The sequence below is a fragment of the Suricata suricatta genome, chromosome 4 (assembly GCF_006229205.1).
Source record: "Suricata suricatta isolate VVHF042 chromosome 4, meerkat_22Aug2017_6uvM2_HiC, whole genome shotgun sequence".
Classification (NCBI taxonomy): Eukaryota; Metazoa; Chordata; class Mammalia; order Carnivora; family Herpestidae; genus Suricata; species Suricata suricatta.
In genome coordinates this window covers 29730227-29744969 of record NC_043703.1, presented here as the reverse complement: position 1 = coordinate 29744969, position 14743 = coordinate 29730227, and the positions used below count along the sequence as shown (strand labels likewise).

The following is a 14743-nucleotide window of genomic DNA, read 5'->3' as shown; positions in this document are numbered from 1 at the left end:
TATTTCCTGTCTAACCCAAGATTTCCCCAAAAGGAGACTCTGAGAAAAAGGTTTCTATGTGAGCACTTACTTTGGGACTGTGAAGGAACAGGGGTGAAGAATGAAGGGGTGAAACAGGGATGCCGTATTAGTTTCTTGTGACTGCTGTGTCTTAAAAGAGTATAAATTTATTTTCTTATAGTCCTGAGGTCAGAAGTTTGAAATGTGTTCTACGGACTGAAATCACAGTGTTGGTAGAGCTGGGGTTTTTTGAAGTCTCTGAAAAAAAAAAAAATCCATTCCCTTGGTTTCTGTTTCAGATTCTAGAGAATGCCAGAATTCCTGAGCTTGTGACCCCTTTCTCACATCACACCAACCTCTTGCTTCCAACATCACACTTTATACTAACCCTAACTCTACCGCCTCTTTCTCATAAGATCTTTGTGATTATATTTGGCCCAGCCAGATAACCCAGTATAATCTATCCATCTCGAAATCACATCTAGAAAGTCTCTTGTGCCATAAAATATAACGTATTTACAGATCCCAGGGTTAGAATGTGGCCATCTTTGGGGTGTCATTCTTCAGTCTATCACAGGCACACTGGCCACTGCTATGGATTATTTAGTCCTGCAGAACCTTCAAAGCACAAAATTCATCTCAGGACTAGCCACGTAAAGGAAGAAAGGGAGATGTTATCAGCAGCACCCAGCCCCTGTTGAGCAAGGTTGCCTCCAGGGCGTTTACTTCCCCAAGTCACATGTCATGAGGGGTATTAGAATGAGGAAAGAGAAAACCTTTCAAAAACCTAAAAAGGAAAAGTCAGAATTTTTCTCCAGTGACTACTAGAAGGAACTGATACAGAAAGAAAGAAGCTCCAAAGATTAGACTAAAGCACCAAGAAAGGCAGTTAAAATTCTTACTGAGAATCAGTTCTTACTGAGAGTTCAAACTCTTCTCCGAACACAGGAGGGACAGAGCATTGAGTCCTGACCTGGCCTATTTCTAAAATGCTACCAGAGTGATAGAATCAGGAGGTAAACAACATAGCTATTGAGGTCATTCATGTTTTCAAGGACAACCACCCTTTAACGTGCAGGCACTTGGACTTGTAGAAAATGTTAAGGCTGACTTCACTCTTACGCAGTATCAGAAATGGAAGAAAAGTATCTGTGTCTGGAGACTTTAGCAGTGCAAAGAACAACATTACCACACTGATAATCGAGTGTAAGCCAAGACCATACTGTCTCGGTTATCAGACAGGCAAAGATTAAAAGGAGAAAATAGATACAGTTTTGGAAAAGGGATTAGAAAATGAGCATTCTGACAATTTCTTGGGAAACATGAGTTGATAGTTTTTTGAAGAGCAATCTGGCCTTCTCTATCAAAGTATAACAGGTGTGGGTGGGCCTTTTCTGGGGAAAAAAATAGCTCTGGAAATACATAAACAAATGAGCAAAAAGAAGTATATGAAAGCATGTTCATTACAACATTGCTTTCAGTTGGAAATCATCTAAGAAGTTTTAGGGAAAAAAAGAATGAGTTAGTTCTTTATGGACAGATACGGAAGAGGCTCATGATACATAGAGAAACGAGCAAATTGCAAAACAGTGGGTGTAGTGTGGTCCCGTTTATATTTTACAAAATAGTATTTGCATGCACGAAAGCCTAGTATGATTTGACTATCATGTCGCATCTCTGCTACATTATGGAACCGACTTTGCATGATGTTGTTCCTCTCCTGGGGCCACCGGGGGCCTGAGCTGCGTCCTTTGTGTGGCTCCCTCCTTTGTTGATGAGTAGAATGGGTGATCAGGTGAGGAGTGAAGATGAGGTCCGTGTCAGAGAGTGCTGAGAGCAACAGGAAAATCCGTCCTTCGAACAAAACAGCACATAATCAAATGTTAGATGTGCCTCGTGATGTTTCGGTTTTGGTGCTATTCTTAGACAAGTTACTGAAACCCCTATAGATAAAAAATAATTTTGTTTCAAATTCTAACCTCTGTAGTTCTAACCCCCTTTTCTATTAAAATTATTTATTATGTGATTTTTTAAAGACAAAATTCCTGAAGAAGACAATTATTGAACTATAGCAGGACGAATTCATAAACATAGTCCTAAACACCTAAAAGGTCTGAGAAGTTCAGGCAAAACATGGCAGATGGGACACAGACATTGCTGTCTTGAAAAGCCTCACTAAAATCAGACTGGAGGAATGAAACCAAGATATAAACCCACAAGGATGAAGAGAAGGTAAGAGAATACAGTAGTGAATGAAAAAGAGGTGTCAACATATTTTTGGAAGATGGAAAACTGTTAAGCTCAGGACTGCCATTGCTTCTTGTGATCCTGGGAAAACTGCCACTATCCCAGTAGGAAGAAGAAGGAATCCAAAAGAGTGGAAAGGGCAGAGGAAAGGCTTGTGACCTTCTACGGGGGAGGCCAAAGCCTTCTCCAGGGAACCAGAATGCAGCTCCAAGACTGAGAAAGTAAAGCTGTTTCATGGGCATTATGCTTGATGTTATAATGTCCCTTTGCAACCAGTTTTGTCCCAAAGCACATCCCAGTTTTGAGAGCACTAAAAAAAGAGAAAGAGAAAAAAAAGATGACTGTCTATACCCTGGCAGAGGGGAGAAAATGTTTTGTTTTCATCTAAGATGGCTGAATGCATCAAATTCAAATTCCAGACTTATACCCACTGTAGTCAGCAGAAAGCCCTACCAATACCGACAGCTTATTTGGGAAATCCCCAAAGCAGCAAAATCCCAGAGCAAGTGTGCATAGATTTCATGTCATTGGAATTAGCAAAAGAGAAATCTGGAGATACATGGTAGTGATCATAGCTTCAGCCAATATGCACAAGGACCGCACAGGAAACGCTGCACCCAGAACTGCTCAGGGTCATAGGAGAAATATTTTCCACGTATGAGTTTTCTATTCAAATTCACTCAGCTCGAGAGAGGTGGATCCTATAAGAAGTGCTCCCTAAATTTGCATACAAAAGTCTAAGACCAGTCCCAAGAAGACTCACAACCTGCAAAATTTAATACGTTGAACTGAACTTGATAGTGACCGTGAAACCCGAGCCACCAGACGGCCAGTGTCCGGACCCAGCCTGACCCAGCTGTATCAGAAACCTCTCACCACCACGCTGTTGCATAGATACAACCACAAACCTCCTGTGGCTCACAATAATCAATATTTATTTTGCTCGCAAATCTATAGGCCATCTGGGTAGCCCACTGCTCTGGGACAGGATTAGCTGATCTTGGCTGGACTCACTCAGACGTGCGGCCAGCTGGGCCTCGTTTTCTAGTGTGGCCTCAGCACTCACTTGGGATGTTTCCCATCTGCTTCATGCAGTTCCTCAACCGAGCAGGCTGATCTGGTCTTGTTTATATGAAGAAGGCTGGGGTCCAAGAGAGCAAACAGCACCCAAGGCCTCCTGTGGCCGAGGCTCAGAACGGGCACATCTTCATAACTGCTGCCTTTCATTGGCCAAAGCAATTCACACCCAGCCCAGATTCAAGAGCGGGGAAGTAGACCATCTTTTCAGAAGAGGTGCCAAAATGTCACATTGCAGGGAGCATGGGAACTGAGGGGCTGATAAATGAAGGCCGTTAGGGCAATTAATCTAGTACACCAACATCTTGACGTAAGAAAATTAATTCCGTGAGTAAGTAGAAAGAACTCAGTTAAAGGCAATATGATATCTTGGAAGAAAAAAAAAGATATTAGTGAGAAAACTGCTAAAATATGAATAAAGTCTGTAGTTAATAGTTATTTTAGTTAATAGTTATATTAATTTAGTAGCTCTGACAAGTTCATCATGGCTATAAGGTGTTAACAAGAGAAGAGGCGAAGTGAAGGACATACAGAAACTGTATAGCCTTTGCAACTTGTCGGTAGAACTAAAATTAATTCAAAATAAATTTATATTTTTAATGTTTATTTATTATGTGAGAGAGAGAGAGTACATATAAGCAGGGAGGGGCAGAGAGAGAGGCAGAGAGAGAATCCCAAGCAGTCTCTGAGAATTGTCAATGCAGAGCCAGAAGCCAAGTTCTACCTCATGAACCATGAGACCATCACCTGAGCCAAAATCAAGAGTGAGAGGCTTAACTGACTGAGACACCCAGGTGCCCCCAAATAAATTTATTTTTAAAGGGGCATTATAACAAAAGAACACGGAGCACAGGCCATTTTGGAGTGCAGCACCCAAACCTGAGCGTACCACCGAGTCAGAGAAAACACCCGTCCTGTATTCAGATTCAGAGCCCGCCCTGGCCTGGGAAGATCTGGCAGCTTGCAGGGCAGGTGGGGGGGTGGGGGGAGCCCGAGCAGGGGGCGTGGCCAGGGCCACGTCTCTGCAGCCCCCAGGCAACGGGCACGCTGAGCCTCTGGCCTTGGCAAGGGAGCTGTCAGGCTCCGCAGGGCAGAGGCTGTGCCTGCATCCTTTCTGCATGTGACCGAGGGGTGCAGACCCAGCTGGCTGTGGCAGTGGGAGCCAATGCCACACGGCCACAAGGCTGCAGGGTCCTTTTTAAGTGAGTAAAATCTAGACTTGGCCATCCCCTTCTGACTGTGAAAGGGACAAATACCGATCTTCTTTGGCGTGCTTATCTCTGAGTGTAATGTGGAGACCAAAGGAGACCTAAAACCTGCGGTTATGGCTCAACACGATAAGGTCCATGGAGCAGGCCGGTTGCTTGCCTGTTGTGCTCCCTTCCTTCAGGAAACCTCAGCCTCCTTCCAGGACAGTTAGGTTATAGGTATCTTCCCACTCCTACTTCTCTGTGCCCCAGAGGCAAGCACATGGCAGCCGACCCAGCCCTGGATACCCAGAGCAGCCCGTCCCTCTGGGCACTGCAACTCATTAAGGGTGAGGCTTTCCTGGGGCTCTGAAAATCAGACCCTCTCTGTCATATTTGAGATAGGGTCTCTGGGGAAAAAAGGGGTCTTTCTTTTTCTGATACTCAAGTTCTAAAAATACACACTATCGGAAGCTAAAAACTATCAGAGGGAAGAACAAAGATATGGAGAAAGAAAACCCTCACAAAATAGCTTGAACCCCTGGATACAGCCAAGCCTGAAGCCAGAGATACCTCTTGGACTTCCATACTTGTGGCCATATTCTGCTTTGAGTTGGGTATTCTCTCACTTGCACCCACAAAAACCCTGTCTAATGCAGAGATCAGTACCTGCAAGTAGGGTTTGGAATTGTCGGCACGACAATGAGGATTTGGTTGAGAACAGAGAAGATGCCAGACAGTGAGAGTGGCCTTTTGTTTTCCCAGAGGACAACAGGGCTTGGTAAGTGGTAACAAAGCAGCTGGGCAGATTTTTCCTATTTGTGTTTTGGGACTCAATCCAGTTTATTTCTGTGTGTCAGGAGAATCAATTGTGACAAAGTTAAAGTGGGTTGACCATATTTCACAGCCTTTGGGACAGTCCCTAAGAGTCTCAGACCATGCTAGCTCTCTGACAGCACAAGGGAAAGTTCCACATAGCCTCACCAAAGAGATTACTTCTCCCCCCAGCAATCTTTATGAAGATACAAAAACTGATCTTTGTATTTTAAAAGGAGGTAATATCGGAATGCAAGAAGAGCTAGAGCTCAGACGAATCCCTGTTTCCCAGGTCTTTATTAAACACCTCTGCCTATATACTCCCTCCCCCCAATGACCTGTAATTTCCCTCTACTTAAAAAGATGTCCATTAGAATGAACCCCACATCATTATCCCAGCCCATGGTTCCAAGGACAGGGACCAAGAGGTATACCAAGAGACTTACTCCTAAGAGACGGAAACATCAAAACGAGGTTGGACTCAAGAACCATGCCACAGTATGATGGTTGTCTTAGTCTCCAGCCCACTGAATTCCCAGAAACTGAATAGGCTGGCCTCCCTCTGAGATTTCAAGGCAGTTCGATTTCCACAGATAAACGAAGCCCTGAAAACAGGCTTGTGATTGACTGTTCAACCCCTAAGGCAATCCCTAGGCCCCCAAACTTGAACTAAAAGAAAATGGACTACAGTCCTCCAGCACTTCTTCCTGAAGTTTATGGGTAAATTCAAGAAAGAGATTACAGGAAGTCACATTTCAGCCTGCCTCTAGCCCAATCCCCAGTGCAGCATGATCAGCGATAAATCGGATACTGCATTTTCATCCCCATCTGGCTTGTGTCTAACCCACAACTGATTCAGAATTTGGAAGAAGCATAGGTAATTAAGCTCTACCTCAAACCCCAATACTAGGGAGTTGGTACCGTATCCTGCAGGCTGTAGGGAACAGTAGGGACCTACTGTCAGCTTCAAGCAGGATTAAGGCAGATAAAACCTGGGGAGGGTTTTGTGAAGGGGACTGTGACAGCATAGTGGATTGGTAGGAAAAGGGTTAGTCTGCAAAAGTGAACAAAAAATTAGTTAGCAATAGCAATATGAAAACTCATAAAGGCTTGAACAACAGAGTTGCGATGAATATGAAGAACTCCAAGGGACATCGAGGTTGTAAAGAAAACGAAAATCTCACCAGTATAGGAAATGCAGCAGAAGGCCCACATCCTGAAAGAGAGCACCAAGATTAAACTTTGTGGACTGTGAATGGATACAAGTCACTCGTTTTATTTTTGTTGGAGGGAAGGAAGAAGCAGACAGCTGGAATTCTATCTGAAACAGAAGGAAAGATTTTTTTAAAATCCCTGTTTGTTTTACACTTGAAAAGGATTTGTCCTGAAAATTGCCAAGCTGTATAGATACTCTGAAGGGATTTTGACATGATATACACAAAAGAATGCCTACTTACTGAAATGCAGCCCCCTGGGATGTAAGACTGAAGCAAATGCTTAGGAGACACCAGGTCCACTACACAAGGTTTTAGGTTAGATAATGAGGCTAATTACATTCTTTCTGCGTTCCTTTGCACCTGGATGAGAGCACAGTGCTAAGCAAGCCAAAAAGGATTCACCTGGCTGTGGAAATACACAGGCCAGGAAGACTTGAAACACACTCGTGATTTACAAAAGCTAGAAGCGATTATTACTTGCCCAAAGGAGTTTAACATCGGTCCAGTTCCTTCAATATCCCTTCCCTGGCTGGGATTTATGGAACACTGCATTTCTTTCCACACTTTACCTCCCCACCTCTGTCACAACTTCATGGCAGTCTCTGTGGAGCTCTACCAGGGTGCTGAATAAACACCCACTGCTCTCTCAGGCAAATGCAAATCGATGGGGCTTAGTAGTTTTAGTTTGTCTGTCACATAGGGTCTATGGAAGGATTAAATGAAATCTTGTGGGTACGTGCTTAGTCTATATCCTGGCGGATAATGAGCAATCACATATGGTGGCTAGCCCCTGCTACATATTGCATCGAAAATTCTGGCTTTAGTTACAAAAGAACTTAGCAGGAAATCACTTTGTTGTTACAAGTATCTGGTAACCTACCCCTAATTTCACTCCAGTCTGTACTTTTTCCTCTGCTGATGCTTCTCCAGAATTTATATGGGAGAAGAATTTATGCACATAGATGCTTAAATTAAAAACAAAAACAAAAACAAAACAAAACCTTGATGATAAGAAAAACACCATCCAATCATTCTCTGGCTAAGTCCAAGATTATTATTCACTAGCACACTTAGGCTTCTAACCCTTTACTAAGAGTAGAAATTATTTCTCATCATCAGTAAGAAGACTTAAAGTTCTTTCCCAGAAACAGCTTAGAGTTCTTTCCCCGACTTGGCCAGCTGCACTTGAATTCAGGGTTTCCGCCCTAGAAAGAATGTGATTGTGTCCAAGTGGAATGAGTCACTGAATTCTAAGCAGAGAAGTTGTCTTCTCTTTAAGAGGAACAGCGGAGAATTCCATTTTTTATGGTGCAATAGTGCTTAAAGCGGACCAGGATGAAAGCCATCCCATATCACATCCTCTCCTCCAAGCCTTCCAGCTCAGAGAGGAAGGGAAGAATTGACCGGAGAGAAAGAACATTTGAACTCTGGCAACAGGCCACTTGGCCTTATGGATTTACCAAGTAATCTTGGCCAAGAAAAAAAGTCCTTGAGTAATGGTATGGAACATGGAGCCCCTCGGGAATGCTCATGAAACGCTTGTTGGCTGTTTGTTGAGAACCCTAAGCCCCCTCCACGCCTCCAGTTCTGCTTGCTGCTAATGGCTGTAGAGACTGTGTCCCGTCTCCACCTGCTTGGGACACTATAAACTATGCTATTACTTTTGAGATTTGCAGCAGTTCACCATCTCCCCAGCATCAGCCATGTGAAAATGAGTTTTTGTTGAGTAGTTTGTTGGGAGATTGACATTTTCAGATGAACTTATGAGTATGTGAATCACCTAAGGTTTTTGGTTTTTTTTTAGTATCATCACTGAGGATGGGTCAGTTTAATTTTGTCAGTGCTCTTCCACACAATACTTCATCAAATCATCATACCTACCTTGAGAAAGGTCAAGTCAATAATACTAATTCCATTGGATAAAATCATATAACAGGCAGGTAAAAAAAAAAAAAAAAACACCCACTAGAAGGCAAGCTGCCCAGCCGGGTGCTTTGGGAAATATAAAGCTGAGTAACACATGGTCCCCACTCTCCAGTAGCTTTTAATCAAGAGGAAAGACAAAACAAAGTGGGCTATGAAAAGCTTTGGGTTATGATCCATTAACTGAGGGAAAAACATTGGAGGGTAATATACAGGAGCATGGCACAATTGTAACTGCGTTTTGCAGAGCACCCCCTGCCTGCAGGATAGAGAACAGATTTAAAGGGAGTAAGCAAGCCAAAGAAAAGTAGGAGGCTACTGCAACAGGCCAGGCAGGATACGAAGGAAGCTCAAGCTAGTGCGCGGAATACAGAGGGAATGCAGAGAATGCATTAAAGAATTTTAATCAGGGAAAATTAGTAGGGCTGGTGGCAAATGATCGATTGATGAGGAATGCTAATGGAAGGTGAAAAGGAACCTCACACCCAAGCCTTCAGCATCTGGGCAATGATGTTCACCATAGGAGAGCGTGGCAGAGATGGAGAGGGGCACTGAGGCTGTGCCAGGATAAAGGAGTGCAGGAAGCCCCCAAGGAACAATGACACTTCGAAGGAGGGTAGACTACACACAGCAGCACCATAAAGGACGAGGTTGGGGAAGCAGACTAGGACTGTGTATGCCGAGCACAGTGTTTAGACTTTAATTCAATGAGGAATGGAGGCTTCTAAGCAGTAGGAAAAGATTATAGCAGTTCTCTTGAAAAACTAACCTGCTCAACAAAAAGACTAAGAATCCAAAAGGTTAAATGGTAAACACCTAGTTAGTGTCCGAGGTGAATCTAATATGCAGGTCTCTGGACTCCTGGTCCGTTCCTTCAGAGGACGGTGTTTGCTGCCTTCTCAGAATTCTAAATATATGCTCCTCTCTCCATGAAGCGTTCACCCTTATTGCACCCTCTGGCCTTTATCTTCAGCTTGGGCCCAGCATTTAGCAGGCTCAGGGAATGGAAGTGACTATTTTTTTAGTCACAACTGAAGAAGGTTGTTCTAATCACAAATGCTCAAAAAATATCCCCAATTGCTAAATGTAGATAATGGCCATGCTCTTTAAGACTCCTTCAAAGGTAAGATTCTAATGGTAGTTAAAAGGGTGTGGAAAACTAAAAATAACAAAATGACTTACAAACACAAGTTAGTATTATAATAAGACACCAATAATAAGAAATATATTTTACGGAAGTTTTATTCTGTGAGAGAAATTATTTCAGACATTATTTTGTCTTCACAAACAGCTATTTGGTAGGGAAGGGAGACTCAGCAAGCCTAAATAATCTCCTCACAGACACATGGCAGAGTCAAATTTTAAGGACAGATTTAACTCCAGACATTTAGCTTTTAAATAGTCTGCTATTCTTGGGAGCGCCTGGGTGGCTCAGTCGCCTAAGTGTCTGACTTCAGCTCAGGTCATGATCTCATGGTTCATGCGTTCAGGCCCCATGTCGGGCTCTGTGCTGTCAGTGCAGGGCACACTTGAGATCCTCCGTCCCCATCTCTATCAGCCCCTCCTCCACTAGTCTGTGTGTGCTCTCTCTCTCTCTCAAAAATAAATAAAACCATTTAAATAGTCAGCTATTCTGCCCTTCCCAATCATTTGCTAGAGAAAGTTCAAAAGAAGCTGGAAAGAGCAAGAGAGTTTATTATTGTACAAGGACAACGAAGCATGATTTTCTTGTGGCTGCATTGGCCATTATAGCAGACCGTTATCTTTTACACAGAAACACGTGAGAACCCACCACCTCTACTACGTTCTCACTGCAATCTTCCCTACTATTTAGGAAGAACAACAGGATTCTGTTACAGTGGAAATAAAAATTGGGGAGGAGAACAGAATGAGAGGGTAGTGGGCTGCCATTCACCTAGCTTATTTTAAATAAGCACTAGGATGCGGAGCCTGAGTGGCTCAGTCGGTTGAGCGTTATCTGACTCTTGGTTGTAGGTCAGGTCACGATCTCACCGTTCGTGGGACTGAGACCTGCATCCAGACAACCTGCTTGGGATTCTCTCTCTCTCTCTCTCCCTCTTCTCTCTCTCTCTCAAAGTAAATAAAGAAACTTTAAAATAAATAAATAAGCACTTTGAGGAACAAAGAAGACCAGGACATTAAAATAAATGAAATGCCACCATGTGCATGTGCTTCACGCACACCCTTGCTTGGTGCCTATATGCTGGCACAGAACTTGAGGGGAAGTGCTGGAAAGCAAACAGCCAGAGTCAACACGAGGCTGTGGGCTTTCCCGTTAACTTCTCAGAGCTGTTATATTCATGACACAAAAGCTGTGTGTTGGCTCTTCCATTTTATTAAGGCCCTTGGGTAGATTTTTTTTTTATGAATAGCATTATTTGCTAAAGCAAATTTAATAAAGAAGTTCTCATGGGAGCAAAATGATGAGTTTTTTAAGCGAACATTTTGTAATATAACTTTGCCTCAACATCTCTGTTTACCATGTTTATTCATGACCAGACAATGAACTTTAAATCTGCTCCTTCCATAAGCATCTCTCAAGAAGAATGAAAGTTGGGTTTAATGAGAGGAAAGGCTCAAAGGAGAAAGCTCCTCTACTGGATTAAGCATTCATGCTAGCTGGGAAGGAATTATGGAGAAAAGGAGCCATAAGAAATACGTAATCCAACAGGACGCCTGGCTGGCTTGGTCAGTTAAACATCCGACTTCGGCTCAGGTTCAAGCCCTCATCGTGCTCTGTGCTGACAGCTCAGAGCCTGGAGTCTGCTTCAGATTCTGTGTCTTGGTCTCTCTCGGCCCCTCCCTGCTTGTACTCTCTCTCTTCTCCCTCAAAAGTAAATAAACATTAAAAAAACTTTTTAAAAAAAATTTTTAAGCTCTATTTATTTTTGAGAGAGAGAGAGCCAGAGTATGAGAGGGGGGAGAAACAGAGAGAGAGGGTGACACAGAATCCAAAAAAGGCTCCAGGCTCTGAGATGTCAGCACAGAGCCCAACGTGGGGCTCAAACCCACGAACTGTGAGATTATGACCTGAGCCATAGTTGGGCGCTCAACCAACTGGGCCACCCAGGTGCCCCCCCAAAAAAATTGTTAATAAAAAAAAGAAAATACCTAATCAAAGCAACATGATTATGGCATGCAAAAATTAACTTTTTTCCTAGTCCTGATTCTTTCATTTTTGCCAATATTATTGACCTAATATTGTCAGGTTCATAGTACTGTCTGTATTGTATCAAAGTATTAGCCCACTGTAATATCAAATTAGGGATACTATGGTAAGTGGGAGTCATATGGTCAATTCCAATTAAAGGAATTAATTATAAATGAACTCCAAAATGAACAAGGATCAGTTCAGAGGAGGAAGAGAGACAGAAGTAAAGGATAAGAATGAAAGAAGGGCAAGGAACGGTGGAAGGAATCACTCATAAGCATGAGACATGATTCCTTATGGAACAATGTACATGTTTAATTTTTATATTTAATTTGTTAAAAACAGACAAAACAAAAGTAGTTTAAGAAAAAAAAATGAGTAGTATATATCTCAAAAATGTTGTTCCTATAGCTATTTAAAACTATATTTTAGAGTCACCTGGGTGACTCAGTCAGTTGAGTGTCTGATTTCGGCTCAAGTCACAATCTCATGGTCGGTGAGTTCAAGCCCCACATCAGGCTCTGTGCTGACAGCTGGGAGCCTGGAGCCTGCTTTGGATTCTGTGTCTCCCTCTCTCTCTCTTCCCCTCACCCGCTCATGCTCTGTCTCTCTGTCTCTCTCTCTCTCAAAAATTAAATAAATATTTAAAAAATTTTAAATAAAAAAATAAAACTATGGTTTAAATAAATTTAATACACAGTGAAGTGAAATGCTTTCCAAGAAAAGGAAATGGAAAACATTAAGGAAAGCAACATGATAATCCCAATAATGTGCCGACCCTTAGAATATTTTTTTAGGTAGAGATCAAGACTTAAGGGTAGCTTATTCCAGAAAACTCAAACCTAAAAGAAAAGTTATTGATTGACATAACAATTATCTAAGATTATATGAACATTGTTCATCATGTGTTTTTTTAAGCAAGACAAAGATCTTTAACAGAAAAATAAAAGATTGATTATTGTCAGTATGTCAAATGAGTTGTTAAAGAAAATAAAAAAGACTCAGTCTAGGAATCATGAAAGATATTATAAAAAATTTTATAGTACCTCTTCCTTCCCTGCTTTTTCTATAAATAGTACTTTTACACTGGAAAGTTGGAAGGTTTTACTATAGAATCATAGATCTGGAAAGAACCTAAGAATCCACTTTCTTCTAAACAGTAATGATTGCAGACGGGGAAAAACTTATTGCTATTTAACCTTTTCAGAGGAGACTCAGAAAAGGAGACACTACAGTTTCAAAAATGCCTAGCAGCCTATTCCCAACAACCTTGAAAGGTCATTTTTAACTCTAATACAAGACCAATAAAAACTCAATCATCAACTTTCAGAAAAGGCACTTTTCCTAAATATTGTCTTTGGAAATTATATTACTTTTTACCTTCTTCTCTCGATTTAAAAAATCCAAATTAAGATATTTGTAACCTATTTTTCTAATAGGTTTTTCAAAAAGAAAAAAATTTTTAGGTAAGTAAAGAGGCCAGCCGGTCCAAAGAGGAGCTTGAGAAAGACCCAGACAAGCATCAGTCTGACTCTCTGTGTCTGCAGGAAGCAAATTAGGAAAAGACTGACTCACCTGGGGAATTGCCACAGCTGATCTGCATCTGGAAATGGCGACGCGGGAACACTAACACCCCTGTGCCTGATCTACAGTCAGGATCTTCAGCCTCAGCCTTGAAAAACACCCTCCACAGCCCAGCTTCTTTGTATCACAGAAGAAGAAACGCGAAGAGAAACCTCCCACTCATCAGTGCCTCAGTGTGAAGCGATGATGTTCACTAAACTTACTGTGTCATTTTGCAACACACACTTCTATCAAATCATTACATCATCTGCGTAAAACTGTGACAATGGTACTTGTCAGTTACATCTCAATGAATAAACAAATAATCCATCAATATTGTCTAAATTTGACTCTGTAGTTTTAAAAAATGACTACATTCAATTTTTTTTTGGAAGGTTCCCCAAGAGCCAATTTTCCTTACAGTGAACAGTTAGCTCAGCTCCTGCCCCCCTGCCGGTGCCAGCCGTCTCTGATGGTGGGAGAAGCTTGGCAGGCTGGAAGGCGCCCCAGGAGGAGCTCTCAGCAAATGAGGGGCAGGGGCTGGTGGATAATACTGAGCGGAAGGAACCTGCCCGATTCCTCACAGCCCTGGTCCACTCGTTCTGCATGTTTCGTTGGTTTTCCTCCCTCTTTGCCTCACTTCCCCCACTGTCTTCCCATGCTCCTGGGATCATTCCTCAAAAAAACTACTTGTATTCAAGGTGCCTGGGTGGCTCAGTCAGTTAAGCATCCGACTTCAGCTCAAGTCATGATCTCACTGTTTAGTTTGTAAGTTTGGGCCCCATGTCTGGTTTGGCACTGTGCTGGCAGCTCAGAGCCTGGAGCCTGCTTCAGGATCTGTGTCTCCCTCTCTCTCTCAAAAATAAATAAAACCTTAAAAATCATTTTTTAATTCAAAAAAACCCTTGTCTCAGGCTCAGCTTTTGGGAGAAGCCATCTGAACTGTCTGCTCAGGTGGCCATAACGAAATAACTACAGACCGGGGTGGCTTCAACACAGAAATTTACTTTCTCACAGCTCTGGAGGCTGAAAGTCCAAGATCAAGGTGCCATGAGGGCTGATTTCTGGGAATGCTTTTCCAGGCCCGAGGATGGCTGCCTTCATGCTGTGTCCTCACAGGGCCTCTGCTCATGCACATGAAGATAAAGAAATCTTTTGTCTCTTCCTCTTCTTAAAAGGACACTAGTCCTGTTGGATTAAGGCTTCACTCATGACCTTAGTCAACTTCCTCACAGACTCTATTTCCAAATATAGTCATATACAGGGTCAGTGTTTCAATATAGGATTTGGGGTTTGGAGAAGGCACAGTTCAGTCCCTAGCCACATTCTAAGACAGGACCTCACAGGGAGGAGACATCAGCTCCACGCAACTCCCACAGGGACTCTCCACTGTAAGTAAAAGAGTTCTTAATTTGAATTGGTAGAGGGTCAGGAGAGATGTCCTACTGTCTGGCTCCACGGCGTACCCGAGCGTCCTCAGATATCACCATCAGGAGCCTCAGGTGAAGACCCAGGACAGCAGGGCATGATGGCTTACAGAT

The 14743-nt window shown here is 42.6% G+C and overlaps 1 protein-coding gene across 1 annotated transcript in view; it reads right to left on the bottom strand.

Annotated features, from left to right (window-relative positions):
- LOC115290543 overlaps nt 1–14743 on the bottom strand; it is an 82600-nt gene that overhangs the window by 15611 nt on the left and 52246 nt on the right. Inside the window, exons 5-6 of the mRNA XM_029938450.1 lie at nt 6512–6543; nt 1699–1854 (exon numbers count right to left, since the gene is read on the bottom strand). Coding sequence (XP_029794310.1) covers nt 1699–1854; nt 6512–6543 — 188 coding nt within the window. The remainder of the gene's footprint in view (nt 1–1698; nt 1855–6511; nt 6544–14743) is intronic.